General features: G+C 40.5%; 1 protein-coding gene and 2 long non-coding RNA genes across 4 annotated transcripts; 1 reads left to right on the top strand and 2 right to left on the bottom strand.

Moving 5' to 3' along the window:
- Positions 1–483: 483 nt before the first annotated feature.
- On the bottom strand, positions 484–1,610 carry LOC137100011 (uncharacterized). Its single transcript, XR_010910836.1, has 3 exons — positions 1,480–1,610; positions 1,181–1,293; positions 484–841 (listed from the first exon to the last, which is right to left on the bottom strand). It is a non-coding gene; the product is annotated as an uncharacterized lncRNA (long non-coding RNA).
- Positions 1,611–2,534: 924 nt separating this feature from the next.
- Positions 2,535–9,021, bottom strand: LOC137100154 (cell surface glycoprotein MUC18-like). Its single transcript, XM_067477791.1, has 14 exons — positions 8,979–9,021; positions 7,963–8,096; positions 6,799–7,027; positions 6,628–6,698; positions 6,447–6,534; positions 5,977–6,144; positions 5,746–5,873; positions 5,278–5,422; positions 5,035–5,150; positions 4,750–4,891; positions 4,283–4,453; positions 3,696–3,857; positions 2,624–2,659; positions 2,535–2,539 (listed from the first exon to the last, which is right to left on the bottom strand). The coding sequence occupies exons 1-14, from the start codon at positions 9,019–9,021 to the stop codon at positions 2,535–2,537; spliced, it is 1,638 nt and encodes a 545-aa protein (XP_067333892.1).
- Positions 9,022–17,092: 8,071 nt separating this feature from the next.
- Positions 17,093–26,167, top strand: LOC137100463 (uncharacterized). Of its 2 annotated transcripts, none has more exons than XR_010910914.1 (5): positions 17,093–17,284; positions 17,659–17,775; positions 21,787–21,960; positions 22,054–22,170; positions 23,860–26,167. It is a non-coding gene; the product is annotated as an uncharacterized lncRNA (long non-coding RNA). The 2 variants fall into 2 exon arrangements; XR_010910913.1 differs by having other exon boundaries at positions 17,093–17,299.
- The last annotated feature ends 188 nt before the right edge of the window (positions 26,168–26,355 follow it).

The following is a 26,355-nucleotide window of genomic DNA, read 5'->3' as shown; positions in this document are numbered from 1 at the left end:
TGAATGCAGATACATCACTGAGCAAAAATGAACTGACCTGTCTTGCAAAGTGAGTTTCATGTTCAGATGCCCCACAGCTGCAGTATTTTTATTTCAATTTGGATTCATTCTTGGATATGGACGTATTTTGACAGAGCAACTCTGGGATATTCAGGAAATGATCTCACACCACCTCTGAAATGCACTAAATAACCATCTTCCTTTATAGAATATGCTGATCATCCACTACATTAATATGACTGTTTGACTTTAATGGTCTTAGAAGAATAGATTCTTCTACACATAATTAATGTCTGTAATTTGTTCAAAGTGTTGGTTGAACACTTTATTCTAAATGGATAATAAATGTTTGAATTGATTTGCAGTGAGAAGGGCAGCTTGGGGCCTACTGCTTCTATTCCAACTACTCTTTTATACGTTAGAGACAAATGTCAATAGAAAAGAAATAGCCTGTCTTTAAATCAAACATTTTTATTTGACCTTAGTTTCTTGCAAAGCAGAAACACACAAGCATCCATAAATCACATGTACTCTACTGAATTTACACACATTTTGGAAAAAGAACAATTTCAACATTTATTTTAAAACTTAAAAAAATCAAGAACAAGCAAATAATGTCTTATTGAACAACTTAAAACAAAGACTGAAATCTTCTAACATGTTACATTGTCAGGCCTAACTAGCTCTCAGCGGAAACACAATCAAAAGAGAACAGGTCAGAACAAGCACAGGAACAAATGAAGTGTATGATGCAATCACAAAGCAGGCACAGCACATCACCAATCTTTAACCTTTGTCACCTTCACAAACGGTCCAAGGCCACCACCTCCTGCTCCTCCTGCTGGACAAAGGAGTCAGTCGTTAGTGTCAGTGTAAGCCCACCTTCACACACACATACACACACTGCACACACATCACATTACTTAGAAGCTCTGATCTACAGAGGAGGAGGAGGAGGAGTTGCTATGGATCAACATCAGAGAAAACAGGAAGTGTTTGTGAACAAGCCAGTAGTTGGCCAAACTTACCTGAAAGAGAAAATGGGGAAATTATAACCCAGGAATCATTTTTCTAGTGCATTAAAGACGTTCTTAAAGCACATAAGTGAGAAAAATGCAGACATTTTCTCTGTGTGTGGTTCCTGTTTTATCCTCAACTATTCATCCACGACAATAGTTACCTGTTCATCAGGGCCGTTGTTGATGACTCCATGGACTCTAGGTCGACAGTTTCCTTACTCTCTGCAACGTGACCATCTCTATCACGTCATCTTTGGGGGTCCTCTCTGAGGTGCTGTTGACAGAAAGGAGGATTGGCACAATAAGTCTTCCCAGGTCCACTTGACTCATAATTTGAACATTTTGGATACAGTCCCAGGATTTAACAGTGCATTTGTTGAAGACTACATGACGACATTTTCTTTTTCTTTCTGAGGATTAATACATATTTACTGTACTGAGTAGCAGAGACAATACTCACATGTCCAGATTCCCTGAGCGTCCAGGTGGGATAATTCCCTTCCTATACAGGAAGTAGAGGACACTGCTGATGGCCAGCAGCAGCAGACACAGTATGATGACTACTATGATCACCCCACTGCCCTTAGCTGCATGAACACACAAACACAGAGAGCAAGAAAATCCTGTTAGTTCACTTCATCTAACAATTGTTCTCATCTCTGAGCTGCTACTTTGACAGCTGCGGTGTTTAAGAGGATTTGACCTTTGCTTCACTGTGTACCAACCACATAAAATAGTTTGGTTTCTTTATTTGTAGAGCACTTTTTGGCTTATCTTTGAATACATCCATACATACATACATTCCTCCAGCTACTCCAGTTTTCTCCCACAGTCCAAAGACATGATGTTAGGTTAATTGGTGACTAAATGACCTGTAGCAGTGAATGTGATTGTGATGATGGTCTTTCTCTGTATGTCTCTCTGTGATGGCCCTGAGACAGACTGGAGACCTGTCCGGGCTGTACCCTGCCTCTCACCCAATGACTTCAGCCCCCTTTTCCTGAATTCTATTGTTCAGATCAGATGTTTGAATTTGTTAAAAACTAAGATTGTGGTATTTATTCTATCACACATACATATTTTATTATACATTATTGATTATTAGATTTTCCACTAGTTGTGTGTAGAAACCGTTTCCTCTGATTGTACAAGTATTTTTAGCTAAGTCAAACTGATCATGTAACACCTGGAAGAGGTTCAGCCCCTCAGGACATCAGTGGATATTTAGAAAAGCAAACAAACATTTATTTTATTAATAATTCTCAAGAGAGAATCAACACTACATGTATTTAGCTTATTTTTGTTTTCTTTCAAAATTCCGGGACATAAAAATAATGTTTTTACCACTGCAGAGCATTCGGGCAGAATATCATGATTGAATTGCTGGAATTTTCTGGTGATCTGACTTTTCATCTTTTATGAAACGGGACATTTAATATGTCAAAGATCTGCCAGCAAACCAAAGAGTCCCTGCATGAAACTATAAATAATGTATGGAATTGTCTCACACAGAACTTAGACTAAAGCGTGAACACAGAAAGAAGAGAGATGGGGCAAAGGGGAAAAGGCATCTGACAAAAGAGCTGTCAGGGCAAAACTCTTACCAGGAGTGAAGGGAGCTGGTGTGGTGACACTGGGAACTGTGAGGAAGAAAAACAACACTTAGAGAGTGAGCGTCTGTCCAAGTCCACCACTGTTAACCCAACACACACACACACACACACACACACACACACACACACACACGGAATTACACCCAATCTCATGTCACACTGCAGGTGTAAGGGAAGATTGCTGACTTCATCCACCTGTTGAAGTGACAGCTTTTTGTCCTTCACATACAAACAACTTTCACATAGATCATAGATTCATTCTTGCTTTATTTGAGCAACGATGCTCACGTGATATCAGTCCCCAGAGGGACTAGTGGTAGCACTAAAGATCAGCATGGAGAAAGAAGAGCACAGCTCTCTCACAGGACACACTAGTGAGGGTAACCTGGTAACATTCGTGTCATGTGATTTTTCCCTTAACTGTTGCTAAATGCTGATTAGTGCGAGCTAGTACAAGACACCATCTTCTTGTCTTTGGTGAAAAGAGCTTAGAGAAAAAGACAATCTATGAACTTAGCAAACTGTGCTTTATCCCACTGTTAACAATAAGTAAAGGATTAACAAAATTGGTTTTCAGAGCCTTTAAACTTGATTTAGCAGTTTAAACCTTAATGAGCATTGAGGTCACCCTACGTCTCCTAGTTCATCCCCTAATGTACAATCGCTAGTTTGGTCCCTAGTTAGAAGCCACATTCTACTGCCTGTACCATTAAAGCCCGACAGTGACCAAAACTTTTCAAACAGGCTTTGAAACTTTCAATCCAAAATAACTCAAATGCTGTATGAAAAACCTTTTGCTGGTTATTCCAGATTTCATACACTTAGAATTGGTGAAACACATACAGAAGCACAATGTTCTGACTTTACTGTGGTTGTGCTATTTTGTTTGTTTTTTTCCAATATGATGGAAAAATGAATAACATGAAATCAATTCAACAATTCAAAACCTGGTTGTTCCCTGCACTAGAGAACTGAGAATAAAGATTAATGGTTCACTCGCTAAATGGCCCCTTTTTTAATAATCCATCCACTCATACATGGAAAGTGAGAGAGAAGCTCTTACTGGCTTTAATGTTGAAAGCTTTGACTTCAGTGCCCACGTCATTGGAAACGTTGCAAAGAGCTCTGATGTCCGAGGTGACATTTACTGACACCACACTCTGAGCCACGTACTCGTTCGACTTTCTTACCACCTCCTTCCAGTTCTGTGGAGACACAAACACACCTTGTTGATGAAGAAACCATGTGTTTTATATTGGCACAATAGAAATGCTCTTCACAGCTGGTATAACTACAGTTGGGTGCAAAGCTTTGCATCTGTACCAGAACAAACGTTTCTTCATGAGAAGTGAAAGTGAGTGGAATTTTCATCCCATCAGGCTGCGTATCTCATTTGAATTTAAAGCAAACATCATCTTAAATAATGACACTCTTTGTATTCTCTTTGTATTCATTCAGAAATAATGGCTCCTGCACCTACAGAGAAACGATCTATGTACAAGAAGAAAGCAGGAAACTCTACAATGACTAGAATCAGCCCCCAAATCTGGGTAAGTTGGAAGTCGGACTCTACCATGAGAGAAATTTGAGGGCTTCAATGAAAAACACTGCTCCCACCATTGACATGACTACAAACAAAGCTCCTCTAACAGAAGCAGGTTAGTGCTGTGTCGTGAGCCTTCTTGGTGACCTGGGTGCCGATGATGTTCCAGGAGATGCTGGGCAGTGGAGAGCCTTCAGCCTCACAACTCAGGTTCACCATCCTGCCTATTGCCTCCTCCAGCTGCACTTCCTGATCCTCTCCAACCAGCTGGGGACCACCTAGACACACCCACACACACATATATTTGCTGAGTGACATAAAGCATTTCCTCAGCCCTTTGCCCTCACCTCACCTTAGAATTGAAATTCTTAACCCTCAAACATCCCAGTTCATATCTACTCTCCTTTAATGCTGAGCTAGTGTCAGTGGAAGTCAACGCTTCCTGCACAGATGTTTCACATGAAAAGCCCTCCAGTGACCTGAAAGGGTCCAGTTCACCTTTTTATGGTAGGTTTGGAATGTGAGAAAAAGAGGAGGAGGTGGCTGAGCTAGGGAGCCGTGTGGGGCCACTGACCTCGTACAATGATGTGAACAGAGCCGCTGCTGTGCAAGGCCGGGAAGGAGGGAGCAGAGACCTCACAATGGTACTGTCCTGTTGTTCCATAGGTGGCGTCCTGCAGGTGCAGTGTGTTTCCCGTGCCTACCTGCTTCCCATCCTACACACATGTAAACCATAAACACACACACTAATGCAGCTATTTATTAGCTTTCACATCATCTAAACATATTCATTATCCTTTTCTTTTCTACTGTTTTCAGTAAGATTTTCAATCCAGTCTCTGGTCTACTGTGTACATACCTTGTACCAGACAGTGTGTGTTTTCAGAGAGGACAGGGCATTGCAGGTTGCAGTCAGATCTTCCCCTTTGAGCATCACCTCTGAGTCTTTTGGCACCACAACAGCTGGGTCCAAATCTGAACACAACAAACAGCAAAGAAAAGGAAATCAAATGCTGTAGGAATGGATTTATCGCTTTCTTTCACATGAGACAATCAGTATGGAGGTGGAGTCTTTGTGTGTGTGTGTGAGACCACTTCTCACAGTGCACAGGGAGCTGAATTTCTCCTTTGACGTCTGCGTATTCGTCAGAGTCCAGAGGGCGACACTGATAGATTCCGCTGTGGTTTCGTGACACCGGTGACAGGATCAACACGTGGCCACTGCTCTCCAAGTCCACATCCTGGTCCTGCACAAAAATGAATGAAAGTTGTCATCTCTGTCCATGTTGTGGAATGTTACTAGCTAACGCCAACAATCTCAAGGGGACAGGGAGTGTAAAAAGAATAGTTTCCCTAACCTTACTGGATTTCAAGTTTTAATGTTGCACACTGCATGTGATACTCATCATGTGGTGAAACAATGCAGCTGCAATTCCCAACAGACTCCATTAGGGGGATTCAGTGGGCCGACAATATATTTAGGCCCAATATCTAAACCCACGGTATTTGAAAGTAGAGATGGAGGCAGACAAGGCCGAACCGATATTACACCACGTACTGTGAAACTTACTTGTTTTCTGTGGAAAATGAAGGATGGAGGGGGGTTGCCGTCACCATGGCAACGCAGCTCCACTGTATCCCCCTCTTTGACCAAGCCCTGGGGCGACTCCCTCCACATCTCCACCTTGGTGCTAGGGTCTAAACACACACACACACACACTCAAATTAAGAAGGCTTATTCAGCGAGCTGCTAAAGTCATTTTACAAGGTCATTTCCAAGAAAGGCTCAACGTTAACTCACAGTAAACAGTGATGTTGACGCTGTTGGACTCCAACGTTCTGACGCCTCCTGGGACAAAGAAGCTGACCTCACAGGAGAAATAGGCATCTTCATCCTCCCTCACCGCTTTATACTCCAATGTGCTCTGGACGGAGAAAAAGCCTCTGGGATCTCTGCTCACATTTGCATCTGTCAAACACAATACAGATGTTTAGTGTAACAATGGACAGAAGTTCTATGAAACTGACACCTATTGCTGTAGAGGTCACAAAGTGCATATTCCAACTGTTTCTCTGTCGCTGTCAGCTGGTAATTAGGTGATCTAGACATCTGGTCCTCATGATTACAACCCTGGCAAGACTACAGCTGCTATCAGGCTTTAATAGAAACACACTGATGCTTCACATTAACAGCTTCGATTGCTAACAGAAAATTCAAAGTGTGATACAGGTGAGACCCAGACACATTATTCATCTACACTTTGCACTTACGTCCTGCTGAGGACATCAGTGGCATGCTGTTCTTGTACCAGGTGATGTTGGGCTCAGGGAAGCTGTTACGAACCTCACATGATGCAACCTGGATGGAAAGTCACATTGGCCAATCTTTAGCAGCACTGTACAGGAAACTTGATTTCAGGGACTAACAGTGTCTAAGATTAAGTAGGCCCACCTTAGATGGCATCTCATTGGTCACAGATATTCCTGTCATAACATCCTTGATCACTGGGGCGTCTGGAGGAGCTGAGTTAGAAAAAGAATAATTACAAATCTTACAGATTGGAATGTTCCTTTAAACAACAGCTATTTTGAAATCCATTTAATGTTTGGTGGGTTTCCTTACCAAACACTCTGAGATCGGTCGTGACCACAGCAAACCCAAAGACCTTCTCCTGCACGTGGCAGATAAACTGCCTGTTGTCAGAGAGCTGGACATTCTGGATGGTGAGTTGAGCTTCCTGATGGTCCAAAGTCACATTGATCCGATCACTGTAGTCCGTGTTGTCGAGTACTTCCTGTTCTTTGTCATCACCGTAGAAGATCAGTGTCCATGAGCCCGTGATGTCAGGTCTCTGCAGAAAAGAGGACATGTAGTCAGGCTGACACATCACCTTTAACTGTGTATCATGGAGTAAAATGCTGAGTAAAATGTGTGTCCAGCTGACTGCTGCTGTGAAACAAACATACAATGTGAGCCATCGCTCAGCTGAGTCAGTCTGATTCAGACACATTTCGTCTTGTTAAAAATCTCAAATTCTCAAATAATTTTGGTTTTTGCATATATTTATTTTTTTGCACTTGTCCTTAATGTCTGTCCCATGTTTCACTGGGACCCATATGTCCCTCAAACTGAATATTAAATCAAAAGTTGTATAATTTCTTCTAACATCACCAGAATAGGTCTTTGTTTTAGGTATTATGGAATGTGGAACAAGTTTTGAAGGTGCTGAAAGCAATAAATGCATCAATTAGTTATTATTAATACATTTATTTTGTTTAGAAATATACTATAATTATATATAGTTATTACTCTGTGGATACACTTTTAGGATAACATATGATATTGATTGATAGATTCTATGAGTTCAGCCCTGAATGACACATTCTTCAACACTACACTGATAGAAAAGTTATTCACTCACACAGCCTGTGTGTCTCCTTTGTCCTGACAATATGATTAAAGTGAACACAATCAAAAGCTGCCTGCAGGACAAACATTGATGTTGATGTAAAATTTCCATTGGAAATAAATTCTCTCTTATAAAAAAATGGTTTTATTGTTATGCTGCATTATAGCTTAGATTTGTCTGTGGTTTATTTTATGTTTTCAACTTTTTTTTATCGTTTTTTATTGTTGAGTCGACAATAAGGGAGGCAATTAAATAGCCTGATGATTCAATTACAGTTGTGGGTCACTGGCCATGATTCAAATGACTGACTTTTAAGCAGCAGACCTACACAAGAAGTGAGCAGTTGAATTGTGTCAGAGAGTTTCAGTTATACTCACCACAAACCACTGGACAAATAAATCACTGGGCTGATTGTTCCCATCAGTGACGTTATACTGGCAGAGGATTTGAGCAGAGTCACCCAGGTAAACCTCAACAGTCTCCTGTGTTGTCAGCTCCACCTTTGTCCAGGCTGAAAAACACATAGACATGCACATAAATCCACTACACAGTCAGCATTGGTTCTTCCTGACCTACATCTAATTCTGATTGTGACCCTCAATCCTAATTGTGCTCACATCTGGCTTTAGATTCCCTGCATTCATTAACAGGAAAGGTCAGTACAGTCCCTGATCCCTCCCTCGACTGTAACTTCTTGTAGCAGCCAATGGATTTGTCATCACAGTCTAAGAAAAAGTGTCACTTTACTGCTGAATCTTTTCTGTTTTTAATGTCATGAAATAAAGTATCTGTGAGTACAAACCATCTGAAGGTGGAATTATCAAGCTCCTCAAAAGTGGAACTTAAGCTCGGTTTAGTCTTTAGGACTACAATTAAAAACTATCTTCTATTAATATGGGTTAACTTTAGCTGCACTTTACAGATGTATTATGTTGGAAACTGTCACAGTTTAGTGTTGGCAAATACTGAGGGACACAAAAGAACAAGAGCACAAACATAGCCATTTACTTTTGAATAAGTGTTTTAAATATGAAGAAAACCACTTTGCAAGACCGAGACCTTGGTGTTTTAAGAGTCCAGCTGCCACCCTGCTGCTCCCCCCCCACCACCCTGTCAGCCCTCCTCACAAACAATCATTTTCTGGCCTGTGCTCGGCCAACCGTTCCTTTTTTTTTTTGAGCATTCAAATATCAGGACCTTGATAGTTACTGAATTAGAATAATCAGCACAGACAATATTTCAGCAATGCAATGTTTTTACTGGAATTATGCTTAATATTCTTAATATTCTGTTAAGACATGTTTGTCATACAAAATACAATCTAAATACAATCTAATTGAAAAATCTTCATATATTCCTTAAGTACTGGAAAACAGGACTTTGTTTAACTCACCCATATAGAGAAAAACCACAAATGTTCTTTTCAGGAAAGCCATGTCCGCGTTGCTCGTCGTATCACACCAAAGTGGCTTCTTGCCTTGAACTTACCAGAAACCCGCAGGAACTACAATCAAAGTATCATTTTATTCTGAAGCAGCTTATCAGTCATGTAACAGTTTCAGCATTCTTTGCGTTTCTTACGTCACCAAAAGTTTAATTGGAATGTTGCAATATTGATACAAATGTAATAAAATCATTCTTTTACATAATTTAATAATTTAAACTGGCTGTATGAACATAAAAAATAAAAAAAATAAAATGGTGAAAACACGTTCAACTAACAACCACAAACAACAAAATATATTTTTTATTAAATGGCCAAAATCACATGGGTAAGAATAATAACTACCTAGAATCACATCTGGTAGATTCTAAGTAATAATCTCAATTAAGAGCTGGAAAACTACATGTTAATTGAATAATAATATTGCAGCTCCTCAGCATTGAGGCATTTTAAATCATAGTAGCTGTATAGGTCACAAAGCCAGGCCCCTTTATGTCAGCAGATATAAAGCTTTTCCTTGTTCTTTTAGGATATAAAAAAGGTGCATCTTGTTATAATAAACTGCTTTGATTGACAGCTGAAATGAGATGTGCCACAGGAGAAGAGGAAGCAAAGAGACATTTTAAAGAAAAGCTTAAACATTTTTAATATTGTAAGTTGACCTGATCATGTTGTCAATTCTCACTGAAACAAACTTATTGCAGACAGTGCTGCATATTCTCTTTTATCACAGATAATAAAAAAGATAGATCCTTTAAGTGTAGGTCTATGAATATCTGAATATGAATATGAATATATCTCATCATTAACTCCATTACTAACCATTTCAATCAATATTTAGTTCAATGATGTTCTTTACTGTTCACAGATCAGGGTTCAATGAGCATAAGTCATAAGCATAAGACCTACATATAAATTACAATAGTTTTATATGCAATTGATAAAAAATTTAAAAATTGTATTTTATATTTGGATTTTTTTTGTTTATGGCGTGATGTGGATAAATTAAAATGAGACATCTCTGCTGTTCATGGTCAAATTGACCCGTTTTAAAGTTAAGAATTTAAAATAATACTTAAAAGTATTTTTTCACTTTGAAACTTTCCTGCTTGGCTTTTTTAGTGTAATCAACATAAAATAAAAATGCTTCAGTTCACATATTTCTAACCCTCGTACATGTTCATGTTACAAAGATACTGTTCGGGTCAATTTGACCCAGCGACAAAATACAAGCTAAAAACAGTCAGAAAAATCAAATACTATTTGTTTCTTTGCAACGATGAGACATAATACACCGCTGTCTCACACTCACACACACTCTTGACTTCATCTTTGAAGTGTGAGAATGCAGGTGTTGACTTTTGACAGGAACCTTCTCAGTTCTCGTAGACAAACTCCACCCACATTGAGTGGTCACTCAGATGTGTATTTGGGGACAAAGACCACTGAATTTGACCATTTTTTGATGTGAATGGCTTCAAAGAAGAGGTCAAGAAAATGTGTGTGTGTGTATGTGTGTGAGACGGGGTTGTATTATGTCTCGTAGTTGCTCTAACACTTGCATCTCGTGAAATGTGAACTTTTCTGATAGGACTTTGCTTTGATGTTTTTTTCCTTGATTTAGATTTTTGCTGCCTTGTACCTCACTTGTAAGTCGCTTTGGATAAAAGCATCTGCTAAATAACTAAATGTATTATTTTTAGATTGCTAAACTTTAAAATGGGTCAATTTGACCCTGAACATAACAGGAGGGTTAATCTTCCCCAGCATCAGCCTGATAGGGAGCAGAACACCACTGACAAAGCTGCAAACAGATGAATCCTCACACATCCAAGACTGTTCAGAGACCTTGATTTTGTGAATGTGTTTATAAGGAGTTAACCAATTTCCTGTGGGGTCAAATGTGGCATCATTTGTTTCACATTTGTCCTGCAGCTGCTCTAAATGTCAGCTTTCAACAAAGAGACAGAGATAAGGCTGCACTGATACTCACCCACTGATCAGACCCTGCAAACAAAAGCTTTTCAGCTCTGTCTATATGATCATGGTAAAGTTAAACTTGCATTGGGAGGCAACACTCCTCCCAAAGCACCAACCTCACAGTTAACATGATACCAACATCTTTAGGAATAAAACCCAAACTAACTACATATGCTACATGTCACTAATCACTAAAAAATACATTCATCATTAAAAAAAAAAAAAGGTTCATAGACTTCAGAACCCAATAAGGTGCTTGAGAAATTCTCAGTTTGAATTAAATTTATTAAAGAGTGTTATTGTTGGCAAAGCAGGATGATGAGGAGGAGGAGGATGATGATGATGATGATGATGATGATGTTGCCCTCCGAATCGCTGGATGGCGCTAAACTAATGCATGTTACGCCACCAGATCTCCGGTTTGGATGAATAACTTGGGTGCTGGCTCTGCTATTCGGGTTTAAGAGCACTGAAATACAGTAATTAAGACTTAAGAAAACGTGTCTTGTATCATACACATGAGGGCAGGCAGAGTTCAAGTTACATCAGAGGAAAAGTCTGAAAGTAAAATCTTTGATTTTAATGCAACTGTATTATATCATAGCACTGTGTCACCCTCATCACACCACAATATGTCTTTTTGTTATAGCAGACAGGATAAATTGCTCCCCTGTCTGGTTTCTAGGCACAATGAGGAGATACAGTGTTTGTCTTCAATTAGTGTGTGGCCATTGCATAATTAGTACCACCAGTACTCACGGCTGTCTTGTTTTCAGGTTGATACTTTGGGGCATGACTTAGTTTTGCTAGTGCAGGCCACATGCTGCAAGGCATGTGTGAGTGTGAGTACGTGGACAGCACTAGCAGAATTACAATGCCGTGTTGTAAACCTTTGCTATTTTACATGTAGTTATCGTGATTCCAAAACACAACAAGCCATTTAATCATGTCCTCAACATATTGTTCACACAGACACATGTGACTGCTGCTTCTCACACAATATTAAAGGAGAAGGTTCTGCTTTTTAATTTCCTTTTAAAGATAAGATTTAAATCCTGTGAGTTCAGGGTCACCACAGCGGATCATTGTCCGCATGTTGATTTGGCGGTTTTTACACCGAAAGCCCTTCCTGACACAACCATCCCCAATTTCTACTGGGCTTGGACCAGCACTGCACAGGTGGGGATGGGAAAGGGCTGTTAGAGGTTCAGTCTCTTGCCCAGAGACTCTTTGACATATAGCTGTGACCAGGGATCGAACCACTGACCCTGTGGTCCGTGGATGACTACAGCCTACAGCCGCCCCAAGATTTAAAGACGTGTGCCAGCCCATTATTACTTTATTTAATCATTCATAATAAGAAGTAACAGGTATCCCCATTACTAGTTCCATTTCATACCTCTGTGCTGCTAAGCTAATTGGTTTTTGATTTCTGTTTTGGATGAATTTTGGTGTTAACGGCTGAGAACAGTCAGCCGATCAGGAGGTGGAGGTCTCAGACACAGCAGGTGAGAAGAACAGCAGCAAAGTGACCAGATTCAAAGCAAAGAGTAGGAGGAATGGAGATGGGGAGACAAGTCAGGAGTGTGGTTGTACTGCCCTCTATTGGTAACTCCGGGGAGGAGCCAGGCAGGATGACGGGGTTGGTGGAGAGGGCAAGCTGCTGAGGAGGACTGGAGGAGACGGACGGTGGCCTGGAGGAAGGGATCGACTGAGGAGAGAGGAAGCTTAGAGGCAGGAGTGAGGGACACACTCATCCGTACTTGGTGGGGAAAAATCCACCATCCAAAAACTTGGACTTCCAGGTCCAAGTCCACAATACCTATCCAGGTCCGATCAGTACAGTAAAGTTCCAGAATCCTTATCCTTAAGACAGTTTCCATCAGAGAGTTGCGTATCCAAGAGCTCAATAAACAGACATCAAACTAGAGAAGCAGACTGGAAAGTTCTCAGAGCTGCGTTAAAACAGGCAGCGGCACAGGTGAAAACAATCAAGGCTGATGAGGTGACCAAAAACAACGCCACAACAGGAAGTGGAGTAGAGGGACTACAAAATAAACGTCAGGAAACAGGAAGTGGAGATTTTGATAGTTTTGATCCTTCCTCCTCTTCACACTGTTCACGTGGAGACCTCGTCTTAACCTTTTTTCAGTGTAAGTGATGGTGGTCAACTCTACCGTCCTTTAACCGTTACAGCAAGTCCAGACTTAGTGTATCGCTGCATTACATCAAAGTGACCACAAGGTGGCAGCATTGTATTGTAATAGCTAACAGGCAGCAACGCATGGATCTAATCCATTAAAACTAGATGAGTCCCCAGTATTTCTTTTTCATTTTTGTCGTCTTTGACTGATGTTTGATAGAAAGTACAAGCTCTTTAATGGAACTATTTAAACATTATAAAACAATAACATGGACATTTTTGAAGGAAATTAAGATATTTGGGTTTGAGTGTGTGATGGAAAATCAAGTATTATTAAATGATGACTACATTTAATCCTTAGCATTTTACCTAGTTATAACAGCAATAGTATTCAGTGTACTTTTGAAGACTGTTTAAAAGATTGTATGTTGTTTGTCTTATAAAACTTTGTCTCATCTATATGTTTTGTGTTGAAGTGTTTGCAGAACTGCTCCAAGGTCAGTTACTGTCTAACAGCAGACCATCCCACACTGAGTCACTCCATGCTCACAGGTGCTTATCAAAGTGCTGGAAAGGGAAAAGGTTTCCATAAAAGAAGAAAAAGGCCGGGGGCAGTGTCCTGAGGGTGGACAATGTTCTGCTCAGCAACAGATGCATGACCTGCTTAGGTTTTTGGCCAAATGATTGGGTTCATTCATTTAGTGCAAAGGACTGATGGAAAAGACTCACAGTCTCTTCCCACTGTCTTGTTATTGTTATTGTTACTGTTGGTTGCTGTTGGTGAGTGGAGAGACGGGTGGGGGCTCTAGTCACACACTGTTGTAGTGATGACTAAACTCAACCAACTGGGCCCTATGTTTCTCACAATAATAGAAACGCATGATATATTTACAGACTAAGAAAAGGACTGTAGAATTGGACAAGGAAAAGGAAAACATGAGAACAGCTCTGCAGACAACACACAGTGAAATGCATCAGTGGGTGAAAGATGTGGAAGAGTGAGCTGCATAAAGTAAGATGTTTGAAGAAGCTGCACATTTTGCTGCACGTCAACTGTTTCTTGATATTTTACTATAAAGGGAATGTTGTTAATTGCCTTTGCAATGTTTGCATTAAATTAACGTTGATTTTTACCTGCAACATGTGCCTAGTTCAAACCTTTTTAATTTGTTTTTTGGCTTTTATTTTATAACTTCCTGTAAAACTGAAGTATATTATTTTGAAAGGACATCCAACAAATAAAAACACGAAGACAGTAAAAAACATTTAAACGTCTGTGTTGATTAAGTTGCTAATTTGTCTTAATGTTAGCTTAACGTAAACCTGCTATCCGGCATATTTACGGTCTAATATGGTTTTGTCTGTGTTTACTTTGTATAGCTCTTACGTTGGTTTGATAAAAAGGATAAGGAAAACTAGAATGGGCATTTCCTACAGAAAATGAGTGTGATTACTGAAAGCCAGCCGCTGCAGCTGCTGCAGCCATCGCCGAATCTGCAGCTCTGAACATTTTAGAAGCGACACCACTCGAACAAAACAATAAAAATCATTTGCAGTTCGCCCAGCGGAGCAATAGAAGCAACTGTCAGGATCTTGTTGTGCTTCCTGTCCCTGGACTTTTATTTTGTGGCCCCTTCTCCTTACTTCCTGTCCCTGGTTCTGTTCACCCAGCTTTACCCTCGTTGTCCCTCATTGTTTGCACCTGTTCCACCCTCTATTTAAGTTCAGTCTTCCCTTCGCTCCCCTGCCAGATCCTCGTCATTGTTAATGTGGTCTCTGCCATCGTGGTTACTATCTTCCTTGTTGCCGTTATTATCCTCACCAACCCCACCAAGTTTTCTCCGCTTGTTTTCTCCTGGTATTTTCATGTTTAGGTTTGCTTGTGTGCTCTTCAGTTTGCCAGTGCTTTATGTTGAGTTTGTTTGTGACTGCCTCCCTTAGTCCTTGTGTGTATGTGCTCCCCCAACTCTGTTACTTTGGTATTGTTCCCTTCCAGTGTGTTTTTAAGTTGTGCTCCGTTTTACTTTAACCATTATTACGTGTTAGCCTTTGTTCAGTAGTTTGTTCTTTGATATTTCTTAGTCTCCTTAGCCTTACCCTTGTGTTTACCCGCTTTAGTGGCTTAACGTTTATCTGTGCCTTATTTTATCAGTAGCCTCTGTTAGTTCTTTCTCTAACTTGTCCCCTGAGCCTTAGCTGTGTTTATTTCTGGTAATTCGGTTCCCCTCTTGTTTTCAAGTTAACTCCTTTCGTGTGCTGGTCCTGTTCATCATTTACATCTCTTTCAATAAAAGCCCCTTATTTTGCAAACCCTCGCTCTGTCTCTTCTCTTGGGTCCATCCCTTAACCAAGACCGTGACAGCAACACTGTAACATGTGAAGCATTTCATCACGGGGCAGCTGTCCACCAAGGTTCATCACGTTAGCTTGTGTAGTTTTTGAGATATTGAACTATTTAGAAGTGACAGCACATGAAACAATGAAGTAGTTTTCAATTGCTATTCACCAACTGTCCAGCAGATGGCAGCCTGTCCAAAGGAATCAACTGTTGCCATCTTCCCCTCTCAACACTAATGAAGTTCTGATATAAGATGACAAAAATGAAAGTACCCACCATGGCGCCCCCCAGTGGAGAAACGACATGTAATTTGTTCAGGACAGTGTCCTGCACATATGTGTAAAGTTAGTCATTGCATCAGCTTAAATTGTTGCACTGGAGCAACAAGGCCACCAAAAGGAGCAAAGCAGGCTTGTTCTCCAGTTCCAGTAATCAACAGGTCAGTGTTGATGAGTTGATCTGGAGTGATAGAGATACGAATCCCTGCAAACTGTTGCTAAGGAGGAGAAAGTTGGGAGACACACACATTTCTGCTCCCCTGGATCCTGCCTGCTGATCTATTATCAATTGTAATAAGAAATTCTCAGCCCAGGAGCCCGTGATGACTGAAACTGCCATTGTTATTCCCTTTCAGCACTACAGAAAGCATCAGTGCTCCATTATTAAAAATACACAGATGAATGAATAAACCGTCATAATGCTGAGGTTTCCCTCTATATCTTGAATACACATTTCCTGGTTTCCTGAACAGATTACTACTTTCAACTCATGGCTGCTAGTTTAACATTTATTGTCATCTTCTGAGCACAGATTTTTTTTCTGATGTTCATTGAAATTATAAATGGGAAATCACGTTTCATTGTAATGCATACTGATACTGTCATTTAAAACAGCAATAACAATAATGTAGGATAATACAATAATAACCACTGTAAAATGTTTTTTTGACTCATTGTGTGGGAATAAAAAAGCAATGCTGCCATCTAAAGGCTGAAATGTGTAACAGATTTCACACTAAACTGCAATGGAAAATATTTTCCCAAAAATGCCCTCCATCAAAAATTAAACATATTTGATGGTTAATATATTCCATCAAAATTGTACCGAGTCTAGTTGACGTAGTAGTAGTATTCCTGTAGTAGTATTAGTAGTCGTCTTAGTATTAGGTTTGAATTTTAGAAGAGGACACATATTTTAATCACAACAGAATTTCTCAGTTCCTCGTTTAAATACAAACCCAGTCTGCTCGTATAAAGAGGAAATGGGGACAGAGATAGCGCATGTAAAATCACGTCTATGTTTGTACTAAACGTGCGTTGATTACGTGCGTTCAGAGTGTTGCAATACGTCCACTGCACATCCAGGAAGAACTTTTTCAAAGTAAAAGACCGGAAGTAGTAGCGCAGGAAGATCTGCAAACGTTATTAGTTCTTGAACGTTAAACCAGAATGTTGTCAAACCGTATAAATATATTATAAAGACAAATGCATATTACAAAAATGGTTTATAGTTGATACAAAAAGGAAGCAGAATTGTTAATTAATTTTACCATAGTGTCATATTCAGCAGCAAACGGAAGTACACCACAAAAGAGGAAATGAAAAAAAAAATTACATTGGCGGGCGGTATAAGATGTCGCGCTCTTTTCCGAACTCAGACACCTGCGAAATGGCCGGGAGGGGTTTTCATGCGAGTGGGTTGAACACTCTGAGACCAAATCCACGCCGGTTTCGACCGGCTGTCGGAACGAGAACGAGAATGAGAACATTCTGGCAGTGACAACATAGTTGAGCGGTAACGTCACTTAACGTTAGTTGATAATATTTACGACGCTAAATCCCTTTAAAAGTGTAGCGAGGATAACGCTTGTACAGTAAAACAACCTTACGTTAACTTTGACTTATCATTGTGCAGTTAGGCTTTTTTTGCTTTATCAACTAACAGTCAGTTGTCGAGTATGTGTCACTTTTTATTAGCTTCATTTTATTAGTTTCTTTACTGGTTTCTGCAGGCGCTGCAGACATCTTGTTCAATACTCGAGTGTTTATATTTTTAATTTTTTGCATAATTGCCTCTTATAAAATTCTATATACATTTCAGCACAAAGTACTAATCATAACTATTTTTCTAACTCTTATATCTAACTATCTGTTTTGTTTTTGTTACAGGCCTCCACGTTTCAGCGACAGGTATCCTCTGTACCTCCAGAAAGAGCTTTGTAAAGAGCACAAAATTCAGTAATTCCATAATGTACAGAGGGTAATGGAAACCATTCCTGACCTGCAGTACGTGTTTTATAGGCTAATGCTATATATATATATATATGTGTGTGTGTGTGTGTGTGTGTGTATATATATCTTCTTCTTTTCTTCTTTTCCTTTCGGCTGCTCCCTTTCAGGTGTCGCCACAGCGAATCATGTGCCTCCATCTAACTCTGTCCTCTGCATCCTCTTCACTCACACCAACTAACTTCATGTCCTCCCTCACTACATCCATAAATCTCCTCTTTGCTCTTCCTCTAGACCTCCTGCCTGGCAGCTCCAACCTCAGCATCCTTCTACCGATATATTCACAGTTTCTCCTCTGAACATGTCCAAACCACCTCAATCTGGCCTCTCTGACTTTATCTCCAAACATCTAACATGAGCTGTCCCTCTGATGTCCTCATTCCTGATCCTGTCCATCCTCGTCACTCCCAAAGAGAACCTCAACATCTTAAGCTCTGCTACCTCCAGCTCTGCCTCCTGTCTTTTCTTCAGTGCCACTGTCTCTAAGCCGAACAACATCGCTGGTCTCACCACTGTCTTGAGCACCATCCTTTCATTCTCGCTGATACTCTTTTATCACACAACACACCTGACACTTTTCTCCAACCGTTCCAACCTGCCTGCACTCGCCTCTTCACCTCTTTTCCACACTCACCGTTGCTCTGAACCGTTGACCCTAAATACTTAAAGTCCTGCACCTTCTTCACCTCTGCTCCCGGTAACCTCACCGTTCCACCTGGGTCCCTCTCATTCACACACATGTATTCTGTCTTGCTGCGGCTAAGCTTCATTCCTCTGTTTTCCAGAGCAGACCTCCACCTCTCTAGATTTTCCTCCACCTGCTCCCTGCTCTCACTACAAATAACAATGTCATCTGCAAACATCATAGTCCAGGGAGATTCTTGTCTAACCTCATCTGTCAGTCTGTCCATCACCAGAGCAAACAAGAAGGGGCTCAAAGCTGATCCTTGATGCAGACCCACCTCCACCTTGAACTCCTCTGTCACACCTACAGCACCTCACCACTGTCTTACAGCTCTCATACATGTCCTGCACCACTCTAACATACTTCTCTGCCACTCCAGACGTCCTCATACAATACCACAGCTCCTCTCTCGGCACCCTGTCATACGCTTTTTCTAAATCTACGAAGACACAATGCAACTCCCTATGACCCTCTCTGTACTTCTCCATCAGCGTCCTCAAAGCAAATACTGCATCTGTTGGACTCTTTCTAGGCATGAAACCATATTTCTGCTCACAAATACTCACCTCTGCCCTTAGCCGAGCTTCCACTACTCTTTCCCACAACTTCATTGTGTGACTCATCAGCTTTATTCCTCTGTAGTTTCCACAGCTCTGCGCATCTCCCTTGTTCTTAAAAATTGGTACCAGTACACTTCTCCTCCAGTCCTCAGCATCCTCTCACTCTCCAAGATCTTGTTAAACAAACTAGTCAAAAACTCTACTGCCACCTCTCCTAGACACTTCCATACCTCCACAGGCTTGTCATCAGGACCAACTGCCTTTCCACTCTTCATCCTCTTCAATGTCCTTCTCACTTCACTCTTACTAATCTTTGCTACTTCCTGCTCCACAACAGTCACCTCTTCTACTCTTCGTTCCCTTTCATTTTCCTCGTTCATCAACTCTTCAAAGTTCTCCTTCCATCTTCCCATCACACTCCTGGCACCTGTCAATACATTTCCATCCTTATCTTTAATCACACTAACCTGCTGCACATCCTTCCCATCTCTGCCTCTTTGTCTGGCCAACCTGTACAAATCCACCTCTCCCTCTTTAGTGTCCAACCTAACATACAAGTCCTCATATGCTCTTTGTTTGGCCTTTGCCACCTCTATCTTCACCTTACGCTGTATCTCCCTGTACTCCTGTCTACTCTCTTCAGTCCTCTCAGTGTCCCACTTCTTCTTAGCTAACCTCTTTCTCTGTATACACTCCTGAACTTCCTCGTTCCACCACCAAGTCTCCTTGTCCGCTTTCCTCTTTCCAGATGACACACCGAGTACTTTCCTACCTGTCTCCCTGATCAAATTAGCTGTAGTAGTCCAGTCATCTGGAAGCACCTCCAAACCACCCAGAGTCTGTCTCAGCTCCTCCCTGAAAACTAAACGACATTCTTCCTTTTTCAACTTCCACCACTTCGTCCTCTGCTCTGCCTTAGTCCTCCTTATCTTCCTCACCACCAGCATCATTTTATACACCACCATCCTGTGTTGTCTGGCTACACTCTCACCTACCAATACTTTACAGTCACTGATCTCTTTGAGATTACAGCATTTACACAAGATGTCATCCACCTGAGTGCTTCTACCTCCGCTCTTGTACGTCACCCTATGTTCCTGCCTCTTCTGAAAGAAAGTGTTTACTACAGCCATTTCCATCCTCTTTGCAAAGTCAACCACCATTTGTCCTTCTGTGTTCCTGTCCTGAACACCAAACCTGCCCATAACAGTCTCATCACCTCTGTTCCCTTCACCTACATGCCCATTGAAATCTGCACCAATGACAACTCTCTCACCTCTGGGGATGCTCTGCATCACTTCATCTAACTCACTCCAGAATTTCTCCTTCTCTTCTAACTCACATCCTACCTGTGGGGCATAACCACTCACAACATTGAACATCACCCCTTCAACTTCCAGCTTCAGACTCATCAACCTGTCTGATACTCACCTCTAGAACATTCCTCACAAACTCCTCTTTCAATATAACTCCTACTCCATTTCTCTTCCTATCTGACCCATGGTAAAACAACTTGAACCCTGCTCCTAAGCTTCTAGCCTTGCTACCTTTCCACTTGGTCTCCTGGACACACAGTATGTCCACCTTCCTACTCTGCATCGTGTCAACCAACTCTCTATCCTTCCCTGTCATAGTACCAACATTCAAAGTCCCTACTGTCAGTCCTACATTCTTAGCTTTCCTCTTCTCTCTCTGCCTACGAACACACCTTCCTCCTCTTCTTCTTCGTCTTCGACCAACAGTAGTCCAATTTCCAGGTCAACAATTTGTAGGTCAACAGCACCGGTGGCGGTCGTTGTTAACCCGGGCCCCGACCGATCCGGTATGGAAGTCTTTGTCACGATTCGCATGTTTGATTTGGCATGTGTTTTACGTCGGATGCCCTTCCTGCCACAACCCTCTGCATTTATCCAGACTTGGGACTGGCACAAGAAGACACTGGCTTGTGCCCCCTTGCGGTTGCATTGTGTGTGTGTGTATATATATATATATATATATATATATATATATATATATATATATATATATATATATATATATATATATATATATATATATATATATATATATATATATATATATATATATATATATATATATATATATATATATATATTAGTTGCCTTTCAGCACTACAGAAAGCATCAGTGCTCCATGACTTTGAAATATTAAGATGAATGAATAAACCGTCGTAATGCTGAGGTTTCCTCTATATCTTGAATACACCTTTCCTGGTTTCCTGGACCAGATTACTTTTATGTAGTGTATGGTGGGACTCCTGTATGTCCTCACCCTGGGCGGGTAATAACAATGTCTTCCTTTCGGGATCTGCCCGGCATTCTTACATGACCAACATGCTTTTGGATCTGCTCTATGCATATGATGTATTATGATGGATGAAGTATTACTTATTGATTGCTCTGCCAGTATATCAGTGCGCAAAGGAAGCAAACCTGTAAATTGCGTAATATACTTTAAATGTAATTTCTTGCCTACATTATTCTTCAGTCCTGCTTGTTGCTGATAGGATGTCTGATGCAATTAATGCATTCTCCTGGTTGTTTTCCTCAATCCATTGTGCTGATCCTCTGTCTGGTGTTAAAAAGGGAAAATAATATGAGCATAGAGTCTATTGGAAATGTCTTCAAAGCTAACAACATTAAAGACATTGGGTTAGTTTTAACAAGGTATGTGATGTTAAGTCTTTGATTGAGACGAACTGCCGTCGCCCTTTATTCAACATCTTATTTGTTTTGATACAAGAATGCGTCGGAAATCCAGTCGACAAGTCGTTTAGTGTGTGCTACTTCCAGACTGCCAGAGACTAGAAATCCGTCATAGCTGGTGGAAACGGTGTTTGCCAGTCCTAAGGTGGGGCTCCATCTTAAGTGTCTCCCGGCCTTCAGTTAAATCCATACAACTTCCTTTCACAAGTTTGTAAGTGCAATTCTTTGTTCAAACATGTGGTTAAAAATAATCTAGTTTTAAATCAAATTTTATTTTGTGAATGCCACGTCCTGTCATTTACAGAATGGAAACACTGAGACGGAGTCTAGAGTGGGCGAGAGGTAGGATTCTCGACGATGCAGCATTAGAAGATATAATTCAGAATGTGGATGAATATATCCAGGAGATCAGAACAACCAGGTATTTAGCACAGACTAGTGCAAACTGATGACAAATTAAACCTTTAGAAAGAACAGAACCTTCCTCTCAGTTACTAATTACTTAAAAAAGTAAATTACATTGTGTTTGCCTTATGTTGCATTTTATTCTTTTTCTTGGTGTTTATTGTGTTGTGACAATATGGATAATTTTGAATGGAATTGTCTATCAACGCTGTAGTGTCACGGTATTTATGAGATTAAGCTAATCTTTATTGTTTTTACAATTGGTTTAAATAAACGTATTCGTTCATACAAGGTAATTGGGAATTAAAATATACAAAATAGAGATTTTTTCAGCACAAACTCAACACCGGCCTTCGCTGATGTGGACTGGAGCTTGTGGCCCACCACTGTATGGTATCACTCGACATCAGCTCTCGTTTCTCTTTACATGCAGTTTTAAGGCGTCATGGCTCAAATATTGGGTGTGACTCTGTTCACCATCAAATGACGTGTAAGTCTCTGTTGATGATACACAGGGATTACAGTCTGTTTGGGTGCAGTTGTGTTGTCATATCTAACTTTCGTATAAAAAAAAATTAAATATATTTGAAGTGTCATCTGCAGTGAGCCCCACAACTCTCAAAGAGATTGTAAAGTGTGGTGTTCTATATGTGGTGGTTAAATCACTCAATAAAAGGAGGAGGCAGATGGAGACGGATAACTTTCTTTCACAGTTCGGACTTCCACTTTATTAATCTCACGCTCTCGCTTCACTTCCCCTAACATCGACACCTGACAAGCCAAAAACCCAATCAGGAACCAGAACAACCTAAACTCAAGCAAATGCAATTAAGGCACAGAGAAGCAGATTCAGTCCACCAATACAAACTCAAACATGGCAAACAAAATTGGAATTATTATTATGATATATAATAACTAAAAATAAGATAAAATTAGATCCTTACACTTTAACTCAAATACACATTACATTAGTTCTTAACAGAACCTTACAAGATTATATTCTGTTGTTTTGGGGGGAAAGATGTGTATAATTCCTAAGAATTTTCAGATACTTCGGGCCATCTGCTGCATTTGCAGACATGACGGATTCAGAGCTTAACAATCTAATCAGGGATATTGTGGCAGGAAATGATCAGCTTGGAGGGGAATGTGTCCGTGCTCGAATACGGGCAGATGGTATTTGAGTACAAAGGAGAGTAAGGAAAAGTTTCCGACGGATCAACCCACATGGCGACTTCCGTCCGTGCAATGTCCTACAGGTTTGAGAGGAGATGCTACAAGGTTCCTGGACCAAATTCATCATAGCACATCGACGGAAATCCTAAACTCATCAGATATCTTAATCTGCATAGTTGTTTTACACACTTACAGAATCAATTGTATGTATGACATAGGTAAACAATAGTCACAGCTGAATTGTTTTTATGCAGAATTCTTCTTCTCTCTTTTCAAAATATTATCATTCCACTCTCTTTTCTTTGCATGCAGCTGTAATTCTGTTTAGAAAGTTAGAATAAAAACAAGGTTAGTTGGATACATGGTGGAGAAATCTGCATTTTCCAGGAGAATTTAAACTGTGAACACCAGGTTTGTATAATCTAACCAATTCAGAGGCAGTATTTTTATATGCCATTTAACAAAGTAGGTGAATGACCCAATTGTAACCGATTCAAGTGACTGTTATTTTATGTATTTTTTATTTCAGGTGCAGAATAGTTATCCGTGGTAGTATTGATCGATACAGCTGGCTTGTGGTGTTTCTGAGTGCCTCCAACAACCGTAGTGCCATGGTATTGGAAGGATTCTTGACAGCAGCGACCAGGGTTGGAATCCCTGTTGCAGTGATAATTGTATAAATTATGGTTATTAATGAATGTCTAACGTGGCTCAAGACACAGTGCCTTCCGAGGAGCAAGTGTTCACAACCAGAGGATAGAGAGACTCTGGGGTGACCTGTGGCGTGGTAAATGTGTACTTTAACCTCTTCCATCTTTTAGAGGCTGAGGAATTGCTCAGTGTGGACAATGACTTGCACCTTTGGGCCCTGCACTATACGTGTACTTATGGGCCCTTAACCAGGATTTGAAAAAGTTTGCAGAGCAGTGGAACCACCATGGTCTGAGGACTGTGAGACACCAGTCACCTTTGCAACAACCATCAACAGCAGTCCAAGAACTGATTTCATCTAGACAATCAGTGGTTGACAGACAGATGGCCAGCACACAGGACATGGGAACTGACAGAAACACTGCTGCGGATGCAAGGGATGGCGGTTTTTCAGAAACGGATCAAAGTGATGCTGCAGCAGTGGTTCCTGATGTTGACTGGCATGAAGAAGTTGAAGTACCACAAACCCACTTCAACATCTCGCAGTTCACTTTGGCCTTCGTGGACGCCCCAGAGGACATCTAGGTGTTCGTCAAGCTGTTAAGTCCTACATTGAATAGAGAAGAAGAATAGAAGATAATGTGAATTGCATGTTTTATTTAAAATTTAATCTTAATTAAGAGGGATCACACACCTAAACTGAAAGAGTAAGTCAGTTAGGCAGTGCTGAACTGAGGTGCCTGGATGATTCCAGACACCATCCACTCCTTAAATTCCTCATAGGTTTGAGGTGTTGTGGGGATCCCTAGAATGACATTCCATGTGTTGGCAGTCGGCAAGTTGCATCCCTCAGACAGAAAGTCCAAGGTTGGTCTCTCTTCAAAACCTAGTAGTGGCACCTCTTCCACCCAAAGTTAAACACCAACACTTGGTTCAATGTGACCAAGGGGCAAAGTTGGCCTGTTAAATTATAAGCACATAATGGATATAAATTAAATACATAAAGTATGTGCATAACAACATATCTAGTTCATATCTACCTAGCTACTGAAAGTAGTTATTGTCTTTTTAAAATTATGGTTTGATACACTCAATATCAAGCAACCAGTCTCTAAAGAACCCATAGGCTTTAGCCTGAGTCCTCCTCAGGTTGGTCCCAGATTGTGCAAAGGACGGTTGGAAGAGCTTAGATATTTTTGCTGCAATAAGGGGGTTGAGGTTTTTGGTGAAGACACTCCTGAACAGATGAGGGTGTTTCTTCACTTCATCCAAAAGTCCCAGACAGCTGAGGCCTTGGAGGAATCTGTATACATTTGTTTAAAGCAGTCAGTGTGGAGCAATGGTTAGTCAGTGGCACAGCTGTAATAAGTCTTACAATATGCTCTTCATAACTTACTGTTTTAAGGCAGCTTCTAACCTCCCTTCAAGGTAAAATTTGGCAGCCAACGCAACCACCACATCTCGCCCGGCCAAATCACGTATGTTCACATTGAGCGCACCCAGCACTGCCAGATATTCATTTGCACCATCAGTAGCAGTTCTGGCTTCCTCAATGTTGGATCTATACAGTGTAGTCAAATTCATAATTACATGAGAGTTGTGGATATTTTTTTTATTTCAGCATTTGACGTTCATTTGTTGTCTCACAGAATTACAGCATTTCTATTTTTTAAAATAAAAGTCAGGAAACAGGAAGTGGAGATTTTGCTAGTTTTAATCCTTCCTCCTCTTCACACGTTCACGTGGAGACCTCGTCTTAACATTTTTTCAGTGTAAGTGATGGTGGTCAACTCTACCGTCCTTTAACCGTTACAGTAAGTCCAGACTTGGTGCATCGCTGCATTACATCAAAGTGACCACAAGGTGGCAGCATTGCATTGTAATAGCTAACAGGCAGCAACGCATGGATCTAATCCATTAAAACTTGATGAGTCCCCAGTATTTCTTTTTCATTTTTGTCATCTTTGACTGATGTTTGATAGAAAGTACAATGCCCAGCTCTTTAAAGGAACTATTTAAACATTATAAAACAATAACATGGACATTTTTGAAGGAAATTAAGATATTTGGGTTTGAGTGTGTGATGGAAAATCAAGTATTATTAAATGATGACTACATTTAATCCTTAGCATTTTACCTAGTTATAACAGCAATAGTAGTCAGTGTACTTTTGAAGACTGTTTAAAAGATTGTATGTTGTTTGTCTCATAAAACTTTGTCTCATCTATATGTTTTGTGTTGAAGTGTTTGCAGAACTGCTCCAAGGTCAGTTATTGTCTAACAGCAGACCATCCCACACTGAGTCACTCCATGCTCACAGGTGCTTATCAAAGTGCTGGAAAGGGAAAATGTTTCCATAAAAGAAGAAAAAGGC

This window comes from Channa argus, chromosome 15 (genome assembly GCF_033026475.1).
Source record: "Channa argus isolate prfri chromosome 15, Channa argus male v1.0, whole genome shotgun sequence".
Taxonomy (NCBI): domain Eukaryota; kingdom Metazoa; phylum Chordata; class Actinopteri; order Anabantiformes; family Channidae; genus Channa; species Channa argus.
This window is presented reverse-complemented; position numbering and strand designations above follow the sequence as displayed.

Excerpts from the sequence above, each read along its gene's own strand:
- LOC137100154 (XM_067477791.1), bottom strand. The coding sequence starts at position 9,021 with ATGGCTTTCCTGAAAAGAACATTTGTGGTTTTTCTCTATATGG. Across the intron at positions 5,874-5,976 it reads CGTCAACATCACTGTTTACT|ACCCTAGCACCAAGGTGGAG; the intron begins GTGAGTTAACGT and ends GTGTGTGTTTAG. Across the intron at positions 5,151-5,277 it reads AATTCAGCTCCCTGTGCACT|ATTTGGACCCAGCTGTTGTG; the intron begins GTGAGAAGTGGT and ends TGTTGTGTTCAG.